Source organism: Hyaena hyaena, unplaced genomic scaffold (genome assembly GCF_003009895.1).
Source record: "Hyaena hyaena isolate Hyena2069 unplaced genomic scaffold, ASM300989v1 scaffold_1961, whole genome shotgun sequence".
Taxonomy (NCBI): domain Eukaryota; kingdom Metazoa; phylum Chordata; class Mammalia; order Carnivora; family Hyaenidae; genus Hyaena; species Hyaena hyaena.
In genome coordinates, this window is record NW_024082600.1 from 84,140 (window position 1) to 106,939 (window position 22,800).

The window sequence follows — 22,800 nt, forward strand, 5'->3', positions numbered from 1 at the left end:
TGATCTCGGGGTTCATGGGTTCGAGCCCCGCGTCAGGCTCTGTGCTGACAGCCAGCTCAGAGCCTGGAACCTGTTTCAGTCTGTGACTCCCTCTCTGTCTGACCCTCCCCTGCTCACGCTGTCTCTCTCTCCTTCCTAGAAATAAATAAAACATTAAAAAAAAGAAATAAAGGCTTGTCTGTTGCCACTGACATTTAATGTAAAGTTTACATTTAAACTGTATCCTTTTCCACTTTTATCACTCCCCAAAGAAGCAAGTGCCAGACTGGTATAATCACTAAGAATTCTTTTGTGGTATTTATCTTCCTAACATGGCTTCACAAAGGGTCTTCTAACCCTGGTGCCCAAACCATCATTTTGATGTTGGAAGTTTTATCATCCCACTAGAATTTTGGTCATGTTGCTTACAGCTTTGTCCCCATGCAAACATTCAAGTATGTTTTAGGTTTTTTCACTGTCATATATACTGTAGTATAGACTTAAGGAATTATTCAGTCTTATCTTACAAGTTTTGATCTTCATGAAAAAGGTATGAAATAATTTGAGGACTCTGTAGAGAGAAGTTGCACTCACCACTGAAAGTGAATAATACAGGAGAAAATGGAGGTGGAAAGAGAGAACAACTATTATTGTTATTAATTCACTCAGGCAGCATTTATTACCAAGCTTCAAGGACTTTTACATCTAGCCATAAGCGGACTGGTGCTAGTGCATGGCAGTAACTGATTCTGTATATTCTTTTGGTTTGTTATTTTGATATTGTTCATTTTTAATAGATTAACTAGTTTCAGGTAAATTATTTTTATTTTCGTCAAGTGCAATATTAGTTAGTTTAAAATTTCTTGCTTGAATTATAAATTGAATTGGTGTTATGATATAGCAAAAAGTAAGATAAAATAATTAGAACACTAGCATTTATATATGATCAATATATGCATTTTCTTAAGGTTGTCTATCTTTTTATTTTCACTCATGCAGCAAAGAGGACTTTGAGTCTACAGATGAAGTAAGTGCAAAAATAGTTGAAAATCAAACATAGATGATAACAAAGCAGATTCTGATATTTGAAGTAATAATATTGCTTTAGTTTGGTACCTTTATTAGACTAGAAACACAGATTCGTGAAAGATATAATGATTATTTTGTTTTCAAAATGATAGAACCATTTATATGTTTTTAATGACTGTAAAAATAAAAATCATAAAAGTAATAATCATTAATGCAAAAATATTTTATCTACTGTCATGATTTAATGTGTCTTTGCTTATCAAAACATTGAAAATTTCATTGGCCACATACTCTCTGCTTTAGAAACTTAAGACCTGTATTAAGGAAATAGCAAATATAATTTTAAGGTATTTTGAAACCTTATGACCCATGCCAAACAGACAGCAACTTAATTTTTTTCAATTTTTAATTCTATTATATATGCACATTTTGCTAACAATTACTTTTAATGTAGTAAGTAATCAAATAGAGAAAGAACTGATTTTGATGTAATAAAAAAACACAGTGGCCTCTTTTATGTTAATTTTTTTCTTTATTTCCAGTGTATTGATATATTGTATTCATTACAGTGATTCTCACATAAAATTAGTTGAAGCTTCTCACCAAAGGGAGGGTCAGTGGGAGAATGGGTAAAATAGATAATGGGGCTTAAGAAGAGTACCCTTATTTTGTTAAATACTGAGAAACGCATAGAATTGCTAAATCATTATATTGTACATCTGAAACTAATATAATACTATTTGTTAATTATATTTGAATAAAATAAGACAATGATACTTAATGGGCTGGGCATAGGATTTGGCAAGATAAGTATCTGGCTGTGATGTCTTAGCTTCAGTCCCTGGCTCTCTGTGTTTTTGTAAGGATATCATCCTTCTATGGTGTGGGGAAAGGGTACTGAAGTCAGAAGTACTGGATGGTAGTCTAATTAACTTGTCCTGTAGCAGCCATAGAGAAAAATCAACCCGTGAGGAAGAGGTCAAGATGTGCTCTGAGGAAGTGGATTCTTGGTTAGTCTTCCAAGGATGGTCTTGGGCAGGTGGAAGAATAGACCCTTCTAATAATAAGACTCTCCTTCTCTTGGATTTAGATCTTACAAAGGGAAACTATATAGACATGAGCTTCAGAAAGAGGGCAATAAGATGATGTGGAAGACAGAATAATGGCCCCCCAAAGATGCCCACACCCTAATCTCTAAAACCTTCGAATATGTTACCTTAACATGGTAAAAGAAACTTTTCAAATGTGACTAAATTAAGATTAAAGTGAGGAGTTTATGCTGGATTATGTGGGTGGGTCCAATGTTAACACTGAAGGTCCTTAAAAGAGGGAGGCAGGAGGTCAGTGTCAGGAGATCTTCCAATGAAAGCAGAGGTGGGAGTGAAGAAGCCACCAACCAAGGAATTCAGACAGTCTGTAGAAACAAAAAGGCAAGGAAATAGATTCTCCTCTAGAGCCCACCAAAAAAAAAAAAAAAAATGCAGTCCTACTGACATGTTAGCTTTACCCCATTGATTCCAACCTCCAAAACTACTAGAAAATAAATTTGTATTGCTTCAAGTAAAAAATAAAAAAAAATCAGTTGAGGCTTCTAAATGTTGCTGTGGCAACATTTACTGTTTCAGAAGTCATCATAGCTCAAAGTAAATCCTCAATTTTCATTATTAAAAAAATCAGCTTCTAAAATATCATATTTACCACCCTACAAAGCTTCTAGTTGTTTAAATATACACTGAAAGTGTTTAATGGGATTTGAGAGACCATCTTTTTGTTTTTTAAATTGCTCTTTTAAAAAATGTAGAAGTGTAACATCTGGTTGGTTGCACAAAACTTTTCCCTAAAATGCCTATAATTCAGTTATTTCCATAGTGCCTGTCGTAAAATTAATTTTTAAAATAATTTGCCTAAGTTTATTTATTTTGAGAGACAGAGACAGTGTGAGTGGGGGAGGGTCAGAGATAGTGGGAAAGGGAGAGAATCCCAAGCAGGTTCTGCACTGTCAGCACAAATACCAGTGTGGGGCTTGAACTCACCAAACCATGAAATAATGATCTGAGCCAAAACCAAGAGTTGGATACTTAACTGACTGAACCACCCAGGTGCCCCTATAATCAATTTGTCAAAAGTAAGAAAGATCAGGCTAGAAATGAAGTTGGTAACAACTATCGCCCAAAACGTGAAATAATTTTTTGATGTTCCGAAAAATATGCTCTCTTGCACAAAAGTTTGTGAACTGCAGACCCTACAATTACAATATTCTTGTGTATCTGTTCAATATATAAGCCTCTCTTTTCTTACAGTCAGAAGACATTGAATCCTTGATTCCCAGAGGATTGTCAGAGTTCACAAAACAGCAAATTCGCTATATTCTACAGGTGAGATAGGGTTAAGGGTGGGTGTGAGATCAACAGTGACAAACCACTAGCCAAGAGGGCTTCCCTTAATTGAGAACAGAAAGTGCTATAAATATCCTCTCAGCGTGACTTTAGCTATCTCCCACAAATTATGGTGTATATTTTCATTTTCTCTCAGTTCTATGTACTTTTTACCTATGTGTACACTTCTGCTTTGACTTGTGGATTATTTTGAAGTATGTTATTTAATTTCAGAGTGCTTAGAGATTTTCCTGTTGTGTTTCTGGTATTGATTTTTAGTTTGATTTCCCTATACCCAGAAAATATATTCCATATGAGATCAATTATTTTTTAAATGGTTAAGTTTCATTTTATGGTCAAGGATATGGTCTATCTTAGCGTAAATTCCATGGGCACATGAAAGAATTAGATACTTTGATTGATGGGTTAAGTTGTTAATGTTAAATTCTTATACATTTTTGCTCATTCTCTGCCAAGTAGTGCTTACCAGTTGCTGAGAGAGGCATATAGAAATATTCAGTTATAATTGTGGACTTGTCTTTTTTTCTTTCAGTTCTATCAGTTTTTAAAGTTCTATACATTTGGCAGCTCTGTTGTTTGGTGGATAAACATTTATGATTTGCTATGTATTCTTGGTGAATTGACCCTCTTATCATTATGTAAGGGTCCCTCTCTGTTCCTGGTAATTTTCTTTGCTCTGAAGTCATTTTGATCTAATATCAATATAGCACTCTTGTTTTCTTTTTATTAATGTTTGCATGGTATACCTTTTTTCCCCCAACCTTTTATTTTCATTATATATTTTTAAATTTTCATTATATTTGAGGTTAGTTTCTTGTAGAAAACATGTTGTTGGGTCAAGCTTTTTTTTTATCACTCTGTAAATTTCTGTCTTTTAATTGGTGTATTTAGACCACGTTGCAATTATTTAATTGTTAGGGCTAGGTCTGTTATTTTTATTTTTTTGTTTTCTGTTTGTTCTATTTGTCTTTGTTGTTTCACTGTTTTTTTTGTCTTGCCTTACTGTTGATTAGTTGAACATGTTTTATAACTTCATTTTTATTTATCTCTGATATTTTGAGTATATCTCTTAGTATAGGCTTTTTAGTGGTTGCTCTAAGAATTACATTATGTATCCATAATTTTATCCCAGTATATTAGTGTCAACATTTTGTCAGGTTCAGTGAATTAAAAAAAAGTTTGCTTCCTTTATCTCTCTTTACTTTCCACATTTATAACATAATTATCTTAAATATTTTCTCCCCATGCATTGAGATCCACCTCAGACAGTGTTATAATTTTTTGCTTCAACCATCAAACATAATTTAGAAAATGCAATAGAAGGCAAACCTACTCTGTTTATCATATTATTGCTTAAGATGTTATTTCTTCCTTTTTGATGTTCCAAATTCCTTTCTTTATCATTTTCTTTCTCTTCAGAGAACTTCCTTCAGCCAGTTAGGATAAGTCTGTTAGTGACAATTTTTTTCAGTTTTCTTCATCTGCTAATGTTGTGATTCCCTTTTAATTCCTAAAGGATATTTTCATTACATACAGAATTTGTAGTTGACAGTTCTTTTCTTTGAGCACTTAAAAAATTGTGTGCTGTTTCCCTCTGGCTACTAAGATGTCGTCTGATGAAAAATATGCTGTCATTTGAGTTGTTATTACCAATAGTTAAGGTTTCTCTTGCTGCTTTAAAGATTTAAAATTTATCTTTAGTTCTAAGAAGTTTGACTGATTTTTCTGGGCGTGGATTTCTTTGGATTTATCTTATTTGGAATTTGCCCAACTTCTTGAACCTATACTTATAATTTTTGCTAATTTGGGGAAGTTTACAGCCATTATTTCTTCAAATACTTTTTCAACTCCACCTTTTTTCTTCTATGTTTCCAGGACTCTTATGGCATGCATATTAGATATGTGTTATACTCCCACAGGTCTGTGAAGCTCCGTTCAATTATTTTCTAATGCAATTTTTCTCTGTTCTGATTAAGTACCATTTTACTATTCTATCTTTAAGTTCACTGATTCTTTGCTCTGTTCTTTCCATTTTATTTTTTAGTCCATCCATTGAGGTTTTTGTTTCTGTTTTTATAGTTATTGAGTTTTATAATTCTAAAATTCCCATTTAGTTATTCTTTATATCTTCTATTTCCTTTCTGAAATTATCTGTTTTGTTTCTGAGACTTTATTTTTGTTTTAAATCTTAATTTTGATTTATGTTTATGATGACTACTTTAAAATCCTTGTCAGACAATTCTAACATTTCTGTTATCTTGATATTGGCATCTGTTAATTGTTTTTCTTGCCAAGGTAAAGTTTTCTTGGTTCTTAGAATGACTAGCGATTTTTTTAAATCAAAACCTAGACATTTTGAGTATTATGTTATGACTCTGTATCTTATTCATATCTTCTGTTTTAGTAAGCTTCCTTTGACACTGAAACAACAGAAGACATGGGATCACTACCTATTACTATCAGCTGTGGGTGGAAGTCCAGGTTCCCCACTCAGCCTCTGTTGACACTGATTAGGGGAGGAACTCCTTGTTCCTCCTGGGCAAGGGTAGAAATTGTGGTTCTCTACTAAGCCCCCACTGATTTCACTCTGGTTTGGATGTGGAAAAGTGCCTCATTACTGTTCCCCAGTTGGCCTCCACTGACACTGCAAGATGAACATCCTCATTTCTGTTGGGCAGTGATAAAAGTCCTGACTCTTCACTGAGAAACTTCTGACATCACGCCAGCAGGGAGTTGAAGCAGTGTATTATTAATACTGGATAAAGTGAAAGCCTAGGCTCCTTTCATACTCTTAACGGAACCACAGTACTGGGTGACTCATTTTTTTCCCAGTGGGGATGAACTTCCCATCTCTCCACCCTGCTTTCTCTAACACCAACCTGATAAGTGGTGTTAGGGGGCCTTTTTAGAGCCTGGTAAGGGAGAAAGTCAAGGTTCTCTCCTTGGCCTTTGATGGTTTGGATGACAGTAAAGTTAAAAATTATTCTCTCTGGTGTTCAATTGGAATAACTCGTTATTATCTACAAGTTCTCTGCCTTGCTAGGCTGCTCTTTTCATGGTCCTTTGGCTAGAAAAAACACGCTTTTCTAAAGACTTTTGTTGTCTGTCTCCAGTAGTGTTTCTGGGTTACAGGCTTCTCCAACACCAGTCTGTGTGATACATGAAGCAAGAAGAAAACCAAGAACTCACTTCTCTGTTATTTTTTAGGTACAAATATTCCTAACCAGGTTTTCTTCTTTCCACCTTTCCAAGTCTTTTTTGTTTGTTTGCTTGCTTGTTTTATACATAATAATGTCCAGGGCTTTTAGTTATACTTAGCAGGAGGAACAAGGAAAATTATTTCTATTCTATCTTACCCAAAACGGAAGTTGCTTGTTTTTTAAACCATTTTTTTAAATAAGTGAGTTTAATCTAGTTAAAAGGCTTTTCTCCCTCCTCTTTAAAATTTGAGATGTTTCTTTTTTAAATATAGTTTATTTTATTTTTGAGACAGAGAGAGACCGAGCATGAGCGGGGGAGGGGCAGAGAGAGAGGGAGACACAGAATCTGAAATAGGCTCCAGGCTCTGAGCTGCCAGCACAGAACCCCATGCGGGGCTCAAACCCATGAGCCATGAGATCATGACCTGAGCCAGAGTCAGATGCTTAAACGACTGAACCACTCAGGTGCCCCAAATTTGAGATGTTTCTATACTTCAAGGCTAAACTGAATTAATATTTTATTCTTCTCACCTCAGGAAATATCCATGCATTTGGCAGCACCTTAGGGATATGCATTTTATTATTTGAAGTTTGAATGCCTCATTTTTTTAAATCTTTAAACAATAAAAGCGAATTTAAGAATTTGCTGATAGATTTCTGTCTTGTGAGAAAGATGATACTTCATCATGGAAAAAATAATAGATCCTTGTTCTAATCACATAGCTATGATCTCTTCAGGAATGTTGATTGGATTACTTCTACATGTTATTGACAAATAGTAAGCTGTGTATTACTATTCTAATATTGCTATATAAAAAATAAAACTTTAAATAACGTTGTTTATGGGAACAGAAAAATAAGACTACTATTACTTACATAGCCTATTTGTAAATGTTATTAAATACAAACCATCAATCGTTTTCTTCCTCCAGATGAGGGGCATGTCTGATAAATCACTCCATCTAGTGCTGTCCACATTCAGCAACATACGAGAGGAGCTTGGACATCTTCAAAATGACTTGACAGTAACACTTATTTTTATTTTTCTTTCCAAAGTCTTACTAGTTCCTACCTTCCTAACATAGAATTGAAGTCATTTAATCTACCTTGCAAAATTCAGTACAATGCAACAATATTATGCTCACCCAGACATATTTTCTTGAAACAATTACTTGGGGTTTAGAGAGGAAATAAGAGCTCCCCAATGTCAAAATGAAAAAAAAAGTTGAGTATATACTTATTATTTAGTTTATCACTAAGGTAACTTAATACCAGCCAAGAAGTAGTTTGCAAAATTAGAATAATCTAACCCATTGAGTGGGAATCTCCTCTTCTTCTGTAATGATAAACCATACTTTGAATTTATTTGAATACTTGAAAACTATTTTTTCCAAGAAGTTAACCTTTTTAGTTGGTGTTCTAGGTCCCGTTATCTAAATACATTTAGAATACCTTTTATACAATGAATCACTTCTTAAATCTGGAGTGGGTTATTTCATTTCTGGGTTCTGATGAACACATTTAGACTCTACTTTGAAAACTCACCACCTGCTGGGGTTAACAAAAAGTCTTTGTAGATTGGAGCAAAACATTAAAATAATTTGAAGGTTTTGCTTCATTGAAGTTAGAATTAGTTCATCAAAAGGTCTCTTAGAATGCAAGTTTTTAAAGTTTCATCCATTTGTATCCTATATTTTGCTTGACTTTTTAGAATTATGTTTTATTAGACAACTGCAAACGAACCAAGTGCTTGCTGAAGGCTTCAAATATAAACAAGTCTTTGTATTGTATGATTGTTGACAAGTTCTGAGTTATAACAAATAATTTTGCTTCTAGCTACTGGAAAATGACAAGATAAGACTTGAGAAAGACTTGGCATTCAAAGAAACTCAAATAAAAGAGTATGAAGAACTCTTGGCATCAGTGAGAGCAAATAATCGCCAGCAGCAGGTAAGTTGATATTTTCATTGATGATAAAATAGATTGATAGATATTCATATGCACAATTACTGACACGTAGTTATGACATACAATACAGACATAATTAAAATATGAACAGACATAATTAAAATATGATGGAACAATTTATTCATATGAAACTTGAGTAGCTTTCGTTATTTTCAATGACTGAAAGATTTCTCATAAGAACAGATAACCTTGTTTTATATATATATAATTTTATATATATGATATACTTTATATATATTATATAGAAATATAAATATAAAGTATAAACATATACTTTAAAATATAAATATATACTTTATATATTATTTATATATATTTATATAAATATATATTTTATATATTTAAAATATAATATATACTTTAAAATATAAATATAAAGTATATTATATATATAAAGTATATACAATTCACAATTATCTGAGCTGTTGGGTGACAAAAATTGTATATATATTAAAGAGATAAGTTCACTCATTTATTTAATCTACTAATATGTTGATAAAAAGGTTTTGTAGTCTTAACACATGTTTGTGCAGTGAATAAATCAATGAAATCTAGACATATTCTCCATATGTCTGAGCAGAGATGATTCTGGAAATTGTAATGAGTCCCTAAGACTGATACCTTCCTAATCTTCACTCTTATGACAGTCTTACATTTTTTCTCAGTTTCCACATAAATAACCAGACATATGGTCATTTTGGTGCCTTCTAGAAGGCAAAATATTGTCAAAGAGTAATAAGAGTCAGATTGCTAAATTGGAGCACTGAAAATTCATTCAGTCTTAATTCCTTCTCATTCAAGATAAGCATATCAGACTAGGGGCAGGAAACTTTTTCATGGCTGATTTAACTTACCATTTAAGGGTAAATATATAATGGAAAAATATTTGTTTTATTTCATTGAATTAATCAACTAAGAGAGTACTCTCCTCCAAAAAGTAGAATCCTTTTGTCTTATTGTGTCTTTTTAATAGCAAGGACTTCAAGACTCAACCTCAAAATGCCAAGCATTGGAAGAAAACAATCTCTCTCTTCGCCATACATTATCAGACATGGAATATAAGCTAAAAGAGCTAGAATACTGTAATCATAATTTAGAACAAGAGAATAAAAATCTCAGAATACAGGTATTAAAACTTTGTTTCAAATACACATTACTGCCTTACTTATACCATTGTAATCCTAGAATTGGCAACAGTAAATATATGTATATTCTATATGTATATATACATCCCATTCTTCTTGAGAAAATATATGGACTGCTTCCTGATGTTCTCATATGTAGTTATGTCTCAATAATACAATTCCTACATTCACTCTTGTTATTTCAATGCTTTGTTTAATCATGTGTTTTTCATCTTATAATAAGTCTTACAATGCACATTTCCTTCATAACAGTCCACTTACAGAAAGTTATTTTCCCTTGTGTAGGTGTCTGAGACTTGCACAGGCCCAATGCTGCAGGTGAAAATGGATGAGATTGGCAATCATTACATGGAGATGGTAAAAAACTTAAGAATGGAAAAAGATAGAGAGATCTGCAAGCTAAGGGTATGTTGATCCTCCAATGAATAAATACATGATCAGCACAGACTTTATAATAAAATTTTGATCGTTGCAAGTTTAAAAGCTACAGGAAAAAAGTCAGCTGAAGGTAGAGTCAGGAACCTGGAATAGAACCTTTTGTTTAAATACATATTACTGTGTATACATATTGCTAAATTGTTTTTTAATTTAGGTTAACCTTTAGAAAATCAAAAGAAGACATTAAGTTCAGTATTTGGTTTTTTTTATTTTTAATCATTTATTTTTAGTGGTTGGGAAGAACCCATTAAGATTTTGTTTAAAGCATGTGTGTGCAGTCAAAAGCAACATTTGAGATTATCCTGCAAAACCACAGTTCGATTTTTAAAAATCCTCAATTGACTTTGAAACATGTTCCATAGCAAGAACTTTGTCAACCACAAGGATAAAACCAGGGTTGAATTATATACCATTAATTGGCTTCAAAATTAGGGTTATATTTGTGAAAATAAGTATACACTGCCTTATCTTGTAATTCTGCATCAAATTGACTCTTACTTTATTGATTCCTAAATATAGTTAAATATACTTAAATATTTAATGGGAAAACCAACCATAGGTTTTTCTCCCCAAATACCACAGTAGAATTTTTTCCAAAACCCAAAATGATACAAAGTGTAGTATGTTCAAAAGCCAACCAATATTTCTAACAGATTAAGTTCACTTGTTTCTTTTTCCTCCTTTTTTTAATATCACAAGTAATTTTTTTTAATTTTTAATTATTTAAAATTTTTTTCTAATACCAAAAAAAGTGTTTTATTTAAAACTTTCTTTCTTTTCTTTTTTTTACAAATAGTTTATTGTCAAATTAGTTTCCACATAACACTCAGTGCTCATCCCCACAAGTGTCCTCCTCCATGCCCATCCCTCCTCCCCCCCACATCCATCAGTCCTCAGTTTTTGTCAGCATTCAAGAGTCTCTCATGGTTTGCCTCTCTCCCTTTCCCCCACCATTTCCGCCCTTCTTCTCCCCCTTGTTCCTCCGTCAAGTTCCTCCTAATCCTCCTATACGTGCAAACATATGATATTTGTCCTTCTCTGCCTGACTTATTTCGCTCAGCATAACACCCTCAAGGTCCATCCATGTTGCTACACATGGCCAGATTTCATTGTTTCTCATTGCCATGTAGTATTCCATGGTATAGATAAACCACATCTTCTTGATCCATTCATCTGTTGATGGACACTTAGGCTCTTTCCATGTTTTAGCTATTGTGGAGAGTGCTGCTATGAACATTGGGGTACATGTGCTCCTATGCCTCAGCATTTCTGTATCCCTTGGGTAAATTCCTAGCAGTGCTATTGCTGGGTCATAAGGGAGTTCTATTGTTAGTTTCCTGAGGAACCTCCACACTGTTTTCCAGAGGGGCTGTACCAGTTTACATTCCCACCAACAGTGTAGGAGGGTGCCCGTTTCTCCACATCCTCGCCAGCATCTAGAGTTCTCTGATTTGCTCATTTTAGCCACTCTGACTGGCGTGAGGTGGTATCTCAGTGTGGTTTTGATTTGTATTTCCCTGATGAGGAGGGATGCTGAGCATCGTTTCATGTGTCTGTTGGCCATCTGGATGTCCTCTTTGGAGAAGTGTCTGTTCATGTCTTCTGCCCATTTCTTCACTGGGTTGTTTGTTTTTCGGGCGTGTAGTTTGGTGAGTTCCTTATAGATTCTGGATATTAACCCTTTATCTGATATGTCATTTGCAACTATCTTTTCCCATTCCGTTGGTTGCCTATTAATTTTCTGGGTTGTTTCCTTGGCTGTGCAGAAGCTTTTAATCTTGATGAGGTCCCAACAGTTTATTTTTGCTCTTGATTCCCTTGCTTTTGGGGATGTGTCAAGTAAGAAGTTGCTGCGGTGGAGGTCAAGGAGGTTGTTTCCTGCTTTCTCCTCTAGGGTGTTGATAGTTTCCTGTCTCACGTTCAGGTCCTTTATCCATTTTGAGTTGATTTTTGTGCATGGTGTGAGAAAATGATCTAGTTTCATTCTTCTGCATGTTGCTGTCCAGTTCTCCCAACACCATCTGTTAAAAAGGCTGTCTTTTTTCCATTGGATATTCTTTCCTGCTTTGTCAAAGATCAGTTGGCTGTATACTTTTGGGTCCACTTCTGAGTTCTCAATTCTGTTCCATTGGTCTATGTGTCTGTTTTTGTGCCAATACCATACTGTCTTGAGGATGACAGCTTTGTAGTAGAGGCTGAAGTCTGGGATGGTGATACCTCCCGTTTTGGTTTTATTTTTCAGTATTACTTTGGCTATTCGGGGTCTTTTGTGGTTCCATACAAATTTTTGGATAGTTTGTTCTAGTTTTGAGAAGTATGCTGGTGCAATTTTGATTGGAATTGCATTGAATGTGTAGAGTGCTTTAGGTAGTAATGACATCTTAACTATATTTATTCTTCCTATCCATGAGCATGGAATGTTTTTCCATTTCTTTGTGTCTTCTTCAATTTCCTTCATAAGTTTTCTATAGTTTTCATCATACAGATCTCTTGTATCCTTGGTTAGGTTTATTCCGAGGTATTTTATGGTTTTTTGTGCAATTGTGAATGGGATCAGTTTCTTGATTTCTCTTTCTGTTGCTTCATTATTGGTGTATAAAAATGCAACCGATTTCTGTACGTTGATTTTGTACCCTGCAACTTGGCTGAATTCTTGGATCAGTTCTAGTAGGCTTCTGGTGGAGTCTGTCGGGTTTTCTATGTAGAGTATCATGTCATCTGCGAAGAGTGAAAGTTTGACTTCCTCTTTGCCAATTCTGATGCCTTTGATTTCCTTTTGTTGTCTGATGGCTGATGCTAGGACTTCCAGCACTATGTTAAACAACAGTGGTGAGAGTGGACATCCCTGTCGTGTTCCTGATCTCAGGGGGAAAGCTCTCAGTTTTTCCCCGTTGAGGATGATGTTAGCTGAAGGCTTCTCATAGATGGCTTTGATGATGTTTAAGTAGGTTCCTTCTATCCCAACTTTCTCGAGAGTCTTTATTAAGAAGGGATGCTGTATTTTGTCAAATGCTTTTTCTGCATCTATTGACAGGATCATATGGTTTTTATCTTTTCTTTTATTGATATGATGGATCACATTGATTGATTTGCGAATGTTGAACCAGCCCTGTAACCCAGGAATGAATCCCACTTGATCTTGGTGGATGATTCTTTTGATATGCTGCTGGATTCGATTTGCAAGGATCTTGTTGAGAATTTTTGCATCCGTATTCATCAAGGATATTGGCCTATAGTTCTCTTTTTTTGCTGGATCTCTGTCTGGCTTGGGAATCAGAGTGATGCTGGCTTCATAAAATGAGTCCGGGAGTTTTCCTTCGACTTCTATTTTTTGGAATAGCTTGAGAAGAATTGGGATTAATTCTGTTTTAAATGTCTGGTAGAATTCCCCAGGGAAACCATCAGGTCCAGGGCTCTTATTTGTTGGGAGATTTTTGATCACTGATTCGATTTCTTCACTCGTTATGGGTCTGTTCAGGTTTTCTATTTCTTCCCGTGTGAATTTTGGTAGTGAGTGTGTGTTTAGGAATTTGTCCATTTCTTCTAAGTTGTCCAATTTGTTGGCATATAATTTTTCATAGTATTCCCTGATAATTGCTTGTATTTCTGAGGGGTTGGTTGTAATAAGTCCATTTTCATTCATAATTTTGTCTATTTGGGTGCTCTCTCTTTTCTTTTTGATAAGCCTGGCTAGAGGTTTGTCAATTTTGTTTACTTTTTCAAAAAACCAACTCTTGGTTTCATTGATCTGTTCAATTGTTTCTTTGGTCTCTATGTTGTTTATTTCTGCTCTAATTTTTACTATTTCTCTTCTTCTACTGGGTTTAGGGCGTTCTTGTTGCTCTGCCTCTAGCTCCTTTAGGTGAGCTGTTAGATTTTGGACTTGTGCTTTTTCTAATCTCTTGAAATAGGCCTGGAGAGCAATGTACTTTCCTCTTAGGACTGCCTTGGCCGCATCCCATAGATTTTGAATTGTTGTGTTTTCATTTTCATTTGTTTCCATATATTTTTTAATTTCCTCTCTAATTGCCTGATTGGCCCATTCATTCTTTAGAAGGGTGTTCTTTAACCTCCATGTTTTTGGCGGTTTTCCAGACTTCTTCCTGTAATTGATTTCAAGTTTCAAAGCATTGTGATCTGACAGTGTGCATGGTATGATCTCTATTCTTTTATATTTATTGAGGGCTGCTTTATGTCCCAGTATGTGATCTATCTTGGAGAATGTGCCATGCGCACTTGAGAAGAAAGTAAATTCCCTGGCCTCAGGATGTAAAGTTCTAAATATATCCGTCAGATCCATCTGGTCCAATGTGTCTTTCAAGTCCATTATTTCTTTAGTGATTTTCTGTCTGGTTGACCTATCCATTGCTGTAAGCGGAGTATTAAAGTCCCCTGCTATTAGCACATTCTTATCTATAAGCTTGTTTCTGTTTGTGATTAATTGTTTTAGATATTTAGGTGCTCCCATATTCGGTGCGTAGACATTTATGATTGTTAGTTCTTCCTGATGGATGGACCCTGTAATTATTATGTAGTGCCCTTCTTCATCTCTTGTGATTGTCTTTAATTTAAAGTCCAGTTTGTCTGATATAAGTATCGCTACTCCGGCTTTCTTTTGATTTCCTGTAGCATGATATATATTTCTCCATCCCCTTACTTTTAATCTGAAGGTATCTTCCCGTCTAAAATGAGTTTCTTGTAGACAGCATATTGATGGATTTTGTTTTTTAATCCATTCTGCTACCCTATGTCTTTTGATTGGAGCATTCAGCCCATTTACATTCAGTGTTATTATTGAAATATGTGGGTTTAGAGTCTTTGTATCTTTTGTAGGGTTCATGTTTGTGGTGGTGTCTCTGGTATCTTTGTTCCTTGCAACCTTTCCTTCAGAGCATCCCCCTCAGGATTTCTTGTAGGGCTGGCTTCGTGGTGACAAATTCTTTCAATTTCTGTTTATTTGGAAAGGTTTTTATCTCTCCTTCTATTTTGAATGACAGGCTTGCTGGATAGAGGATTCTTGGCTGCATATTTTTACTGTTCATCACATTGAAGATTTCCTGCCATTCCTTTCTAGCCTGCCAAGTTTCAGTAGATAGGTCTGTCACCACTCTGATAGGTTTCCCTTTGTATGTTAGGGCCCTTTTCTCCCTAGCTGCTTTCAAAATTCTCTCTTTGTCCTTGTATTTGGCCATTTTCACTATGATATGTCGTGCAGAAGATCGATTCAGGTTACGTCTGAGGGGAGTCCTCTGAGCCTCTTGTACTTCCACATTTACTTCCTTCCCCAGGTCGGGGAAGTTCTCTGCTATAATTTGTTCCAGGACTCCTTCAGCACCTTTCCCTCTCTCTTCCTCTTCTGGGATTCCTATGATACGGATATTGTTGCGTTTGACCGTATCGCTGAGCTCTCGAATTCTTCTTTCCTGTTCCTGGATCAGTTTGTCTCTTTTTTTGTCAGCTTCTTGTTTTTCTATAATGGTGTCTTCTAAATCACTTATTCTCCTTTCTGCCTCTTCAATCCGTGCATTGGAGGCCTCTAATTTATTATGGATCTCATTTATCGCATTTTTTAATTCTTCATGCCTATTTTTATTTTCCATTCTGTCTGTAGCCATAGTTTCTTTGATGTCCCGTAGTTTTTTTCAAGCCCAGCTATTAATTTTACCATTATTATTCTAAAATCTTGTTCAGTTATGCTACTGATATCTGTTTTGAGCAGTTCATTAGCTGTCATTCCTTCTTGGAGTTTCTTTGGAGGAGAGCTCTTTCGTTTCGTCATTTTAGTTAGCTTTCCGGCTCTTGTTGGTTTTAAAGACCTGTTATGCTCTCTGTTTCTATGAACACTGCTCTATCCAAGAAGACTCTTTGACTTTCCAGGGCCTATCCTTTCAGAGAGTGTTTTTTGAATGGTATCTCTTGGTCTCTCTTCTTGGGACCTTGGTTATTTTATTTTCCTATTCATAGTGGTATTTGGGACTCTCCACCTTGTGTACTCTGGCTTGTTTCTTGAAGTAGCCGTTAGAAGCCTTTCTCAGTGGATTCTGTGTCCTTTTTCTCCCAATCTCTCAGGTTTTGTAAGGTTTCCAATGGCTTCAGATCTTTTCTGTGTGATATATGGGCGCGAGTGCAAGTACGGAGCTCCTTACTTCTCCGCCATCTTGCCCCGTCTCTCCGTTTCTTTTTCCTCCTAACATTACTAATAACACTTCAACTTAACTTCCGTCTATGCACACATAGTGTAGTACAAAAGAAAAAAAATAGGCAGGATTTGGAGTCAGAATATCTGTCTTGGAATTGCAGCTATGTTGCTTACCAGCTGTGGGACTTTCTGTCATCTAACCTCTCTGGCAATCTCATTTACCTATTTTATGAATAGAATTTTAATAAAACTTATTTCACTAGGCTACTGTGAAGATTGAGATAAGTCATGCCAGAGAAATATTTTGTGAACTGTAAATCACAATTTAATATTAGTTATTATTAGTGTGTTTTCTTTAATTAATATTTGAAGGCATCTAAAGTACCTATTTTTTAGGTTTATTTTAATTTTATGGCCTAGGACTGTTACTTAAGTAATCCCTAGCCCTATATAATAAAGGCATTTTTAAAAACTGAGAAATTTCTATTGGCATTTTACGTCATAATTTTTATTCATCAAACTCTACAAATGTTTACAACTATTGGCACTTTGTTCTTGATTTCATAACTTCCTGTATGACTTTATGCCACTTAACCTCTTGGAACTCAATTACTTAATTTGTAAATCAGATCTATATTAATTCTTATCTCTTTTAAATCACTAGGCTCAATTAAATCAGTACCAAAAAGACGTTTCAAGAAGAGAAGGAAGTTGCAGTGACTTCCAATTCAAGCTTCATGAGCTGACAAGCTTATTGGAAGAGAAGGACTCTCTTATAAAGCGTCAATCCGAGGTAAGAAGGGAAGTGATAGAGGTGGAGAGGAACTCAGGTAAGTATGATAAATACTTCCCATGAGCTAGACAAGGGCAACATTTCCAAGACTCACTTTATTCATGAAGTAGAATGTAACTGCGAAGAAGAGCGAGATTCATATTTTAAGAGATATAATTAAAATGAAAGCAAGAATTGAAGCAAAAAAAGAGTGCTATTGTGCATTTAATATTTCTACCGTTATATCTCATTAGCAGTGAAACTTCCAGGAAGGCTGTTCAGCAAAGGACTGTTATATTCCTCTCTGTATCTGTAGCATGTGGCTCAGGATTTGTTATAAAATAGTTTGTACTGAAGGAAGGAACCACCAAAAATGGTGGCTGATGTTATATTCTTGTTATTGAAGTAATTATGCTTGTAGTAATGATCAGTGATAGATTTTCAGTTAGGAAATAATACCTGCCTTCATAATGAAGTGCCAGTGCTTTTCTGCTATGACTATACTTTTCAAGCTTTTTAGGACAAAAACTATCACATCTTTGAGAACCATGACTATTTAATATCATGTAATCCCTGTGGCGCCTGAGTGGCTTAGTTGGTTAAGCGTCCGACTTTCGCTTAGGTCATGATCTCGCGGTTCGTGGACTTGAGCCCCGCGTCAGGCTCTGGGCTGACTGCCAGCTCAGAGCCTGGAGCCTGCTTCAGATTCTGTGTCTCCCTCTCTCTCTGACCCTCCCCTGCTCACGCTGTCTCTCTCTCTCCTAGAAATAAATAAAAATATTAAAAAAATATATCATGTAATCCCTCAAATAAAGAAATCCTATACCAGTTAGTTAATTCCTGCACAGGCATATGATGTAACTTATTCAGTACCATGAAGCAATAATATATGGTACTTAACAGATGGAATTAGAACACTCTTATGTCCAAGCTAAAGGGGAAGGGAAAAAGTAATTATTCTTACTAACTTTATTAAATGATCGAACATACCTCTTACCTCATGTTACTACTTTTTTCAAATAATTTTATTTTCTTTTATTTGTAAGGAACTCTCAAAGTTGAGACAAGAAATGTATTTATCTTATAACCAACCCTCCAGTGGTGGAAAGACTACTATTACCACAAAAAAGTAATGTATTTTTAAATGAAATTTGAATATTCCTTTCATTTTTATGTAATCCAGGTTATAGCATGTTTAATTGATATATATACCTCTATACAGAGTTTGTTTTCTGCAGGGCAGTAAATCTACTGAAGAATGAATATTTACACAAAGCCATAGCAATTATAGTAAATAAAATTCTGCAGCACATCTTTCCTGTATTTACAATATATCAAAAACAATGTAAATAAAAAACAAATAATTTGTTTAAGCAACCATATGAGTCAAGATTCTTTTAGTTGCACATGCCAAAAATTCAACTTAAACTGGGAATTAGTTAATTCAGTTAATTGGAATTGCTTGGCATCCAAATGGATTTGTATGCTCAAAACATGTCTTCAGAAATATGTCTTTCTTTATGTCTTTATGCTCTTTCCTATGTGGACATTATTCTTAGGCATCTCCCCTCATAATAGCAATTTGACCACAGCTTTCATCCCAGAAATTTAGCAAAATCAAATGGAACATGACTCTTTAGGAATAGTTTCAGCAAAAGTCTATTTTGGATATATCATATAAATGATTGAATAATATAAAATGTGGTCTTTTGTGACTGGATTCTTCCACTTTGCATTATGTTTTCAAGATTCATCCATGTTTTAGCATGTGTCAATACTTCATTGCTTGTTGTTACTAAATAATATTACATTATGTGGATATACAATATTTATCCATTCATAAATTGATGGACATTTAGGTTATTTTCAATTTTTGACTATTATGAATAATGCTATTATGAATATCTGTGTGCAAATGTGCATGGACATACGTGTTCACTTCTTTTGAGTATATACCTAGGAGTGGCATTGCTGGGGCACATGGTAACTCTATGTTTAATTTTTAGGAATGGCTAAACTGTTTTCCAAAGCAGCTGTACAATTTTACATTCCCATCAGCAGTGGATTGAGTGTTCCAATTTCTCTCCATCCTCCTCAAAACTTGTTACTGTTCATCTCTTGGATTATATAGCCATGCTAAGGATGGGACGTGGCATCTTATTGTGGTTTTCATTTGTATTTCTCTAATAATTAATATTTAGTATTTTTTCCTGTGTTTATTGGCCATTAATATACCTTCTTTAGAGATATGACTATACAAATTCTTTCTCCATTTTAAAACTGGATTACTTGAATTTTTAATATTGAATTGGAAGAAATATTTATATATTCTGGATATAATTCCTTTATCAGAGATTTGATTTATAAATATTTTCTTCCATTCTATGGGTTGTCTTTTTACTATCTTGATAGTATGATTTTGTAACACAAGTTTTTAATTTTTAGTTTGAAACCAGAGGTGTGAGTTTTTAAACTTCTTTTCAAGATTGCCTTGGCTATTTTTGGTCCTTTGCTTTTCTATATGCATTTTAGGATAACTCTGTTAAGAGATTTACTTAAATATGTAGAAAACTTTGGGTATTATTGTCATGCTAACAATATTAAGTTTTATTATCCATGAGCATGGGATCCTTTTGCATTTAAATCTTTTTTAATTTATTAAAATAGTATTTGGTAATTTCACTGCATAAGTCTTACCCTTCATTTTTGTTAAATTTATTTCTAAGTATATTATATTTGTATGTTATTGTAAATAGAATTGCTTTCTTTTTCTTTTTTTATGTTTTAAGATTTTATTTAAATTCTAGTTAGTTAACATATAGTGTAATATTAGTTTCAGGAGAAGAATTTAGTGATGAATCACTTACATATAAAACCCAGTCCTTTTATTTGACTATAGTTGACACACAATGTTACATTAATTTCAGGTGTATAATGTAGTGATTCAACTTCTCTATATATTTTGCTACATTTATCACAAGTGTAGCTACCATCAGTCACCATGCAACACCATTAGAGTATCATTGACTATATTCCCTATATTGTGCCTTTTATTCCTATACTTACTCTTTCCATAATTAGAAAGCTGTATCTCCCACTCCACTTTAACATTTTGTCCATACTCTCACAATACTTCCTTCTGTCAGCCATAAATTTGTTCTCTATTTACAGGCCTGATTCTGCATTTTGTTTGTGTATTTGCTTTGTTTTTTAGGTTCTATATGAATGAAATCCTATGGTGTTTTTCTTTCTTGGTATGACATATTTCACTTTGCATAATACCATCTAGTTCCATCCATATTGTTACAAAAGGCAAGATTTGATCCTTTTAAGGCTGAGTAATATTACATTATATATATATATATATATCCATTATATATATATGCACTATATATATAATGTATATGTATATATGTATGTGTACATACATATATATGTATATCTATATATAGTTTCTTCCTTATCCATTTCTCTATCATTGAACACTTATGTTGATTCCATATCTTGGGTAAATAATAAAAATGCATTAAATTTAGGGGTGATTATATCATTTCAAACTAGTATTGTTGTTTTCTTCATTAAGTACTCAGGAGTAGAAGTATTAGATCATATAGTATTTCTATTTTTAACTTTTTTAAGGAAAGTTCATGCTGATTTCCAGAGTGTCTGTACCAATTTACATTCCCATGAATAATACATTAAGGTTCCTTTTTCTCCACATCCTCACCATCACTTGCTATAACTAGACTTTTTTATTTTAGCCATTCTCACAGGTATAAAGTGATACCTTATTGTGGCTTTGATTTGCATTTTCTGATGATGAGTGATGTTGAGCACCTTTCCATGTGTCTATTAGATATCTATATGCCTTCTTTGGAAAAATGTATATTTTTGTTTTGAAAATATTGTTTGAGTTTCTTTGGTGTTGAAGTATATACAGTCTTTATATATTTTGGATATTAGCCCTTGTCATATATATCTTTGCAAATATCTTCTTCCATTCAGTAGGTTGCCTTTTTGTTTGGTTGATGATTTCCTTTGCTGTGCAACTAGAAAAAAGCTGCCATAGGAAATGTCAGAAAAGTTACTATCTGTGATTTCTTCTAGGATTTTTGTGGCTTCAGGTCTCACATTTAGGTCTTCAATCTATTTTGAGTTTATTTTTGTGTATGGTAAACGAAAGTAGTCCAGCTTCATTCTTTTCATGTTTCTGTCCAGTTTTCTCAACGCTATTTGTGGAAGAGACTATCTTTTCCCCTTGTATATTCTTGCCTGTTCTGTCATAGACTAATAGACCATATAAGTTTTGGTTTCTTTCTGGACATTTTATTTTGTTCCATTGACATATGTGTCTATTTTTTTGTGTTTGACAGTACCATAAGATTTTGTTAACTGTAGGTTTGTATTATATCTTGAAATTTGGAATTGTGATACCTGCCACTTTGTTTTTCTTTCTCAAGATTGCTTTAACTATTCAGGGTCTGTTGTGATTCCATAAATATTTTAGTATTATTTGTTCTAGTTCTGTAAAAAAAATGTTTTTGCTTTTAAAAGGCTTGCATTATATCCGTAGATTGCTTTGGATAGTATAAACATTTTAACAATATTAAGGCTTCCAATCCATAAGCATGGTATATGTTTCCATTTGTTTGTGTTGTCTTCCATTTCTTTCACTGGTGTTTTATAGTTTTCAGAGTATAAGTCTTTCATCTCTTTGTTAAGTTTATTTGTAGAAATTTTGTTCTTTTTGGTGAAATGTAAATGGGATTGTTTTTTGAATTTCACTTTCTGCTACTTCATTATTAATTTATAGGATTTTAATAGATTTCTGTACTTTGATTTTGCACTCTGACTTTATTGAATTCATTTATTAATTCCGATTGTTTTTCATAGTGTCTGTAGAATTTTCTATGTATAGTATCATGTCATCCACAAATAGTAAAAGTTTTACTTCTTCCTTACCAATATGGATGCCTCTTATTTCCTTTTCTTATCTGATTTCTGTTGGTAAGACTTTCAGTATTCTATCGAATAAAAGTGGCGAGAGTGGACATCCTTATCTTGTTTCTGATATTAGAGGAAAAGCTCTGTTTTTCATTATTGAACATGATGTTAGCTGTGGGTTTTTCATATGTGGCCTTTATTATGTTAATATATTATTCCTCTGAACACACTTGGTTGAGAGTTTTTATCATGAACAGAGTTGAATTTTGTCAAAAGCTTTTTCTGCATCTGTTGGCATGATCATATGATTTTTTTTATTCTTCCTTTGTTGATGTGGTGTGCCACATTGATTGATTTTGGAATATTGAACTATCTTTGCATTTCCAAAATAAAAGCCACTTGATCATGGTGAATAATCCTTCTAATGTATTGTTAAGTGTAGTTATCTTTGTCTGGTTTATAATGCAAGTGTCATAGAATGTATTTGGAAGGTTTTCTTCCTCTTTTTTAAGGAATAGTTTAAGGAGAATAAGTATTAATTCTTCTTTAACTGGTAGAATTCACCTATGAATCCATCTGGTTCTAAACTTCTATTTCTTGAGAGTTTTATGACAACTTATTCAATCTTGTTACTTGTAATCAGTCTTTTCAGATTATCTATTTCTTCATTCAGTTTTGGAAGATTGTATGTTTCTAGGTATTTATCTTTTTCTTCTAGGTTGTCCAATTCTTTGGTTATAATTTTTCATAGTATTCTCTTTTCTTTTTAACTATTATTTATTGTCAAATC

General features: G+C 33.9%; 1 protein-coding gene across 1 annotated transcript in view; it reads left to right on the forward strand.

Moving 5' to 3' along the window:
* Positions 1-22,800, forward strand: part of POF1B (POF1B actin binding protein) — an 89,851-nt gene that overhangs the window by 58,182 nt on the left and 8,869 nt on the right. The window contains exons 7-14 of the mRNA XM_039225195.1: positions 979-1,006; positions 3,309-3,383; positions 7,537-7,629; positions 8,441-8,554; positions 9,546-9,698; positions 10,003-10,122; positions 16,959-17,087; positions 18,113-18,195. Coding sequence (XP_039081126.1) covers positions 979-1,006; positions 3,309-3,383; positions 7,537-7,629; positions 8,441-8,554; positions 9,546-9,698; positions 10,003-10,122; positions 16,959-17,087; positions 18,113-18,195 — 795 coding nt within the window. The remainder of the gene's footprint in view (positions 1-978; positions 1,007-3,308; positions 3,384-7,536; positions 7,630-8,440; positions 8,555-9,545; positions 9,699-10,002; positions 10,123-16,958; positions 17,088-18,112; positions 18,196-22,800) is intronic.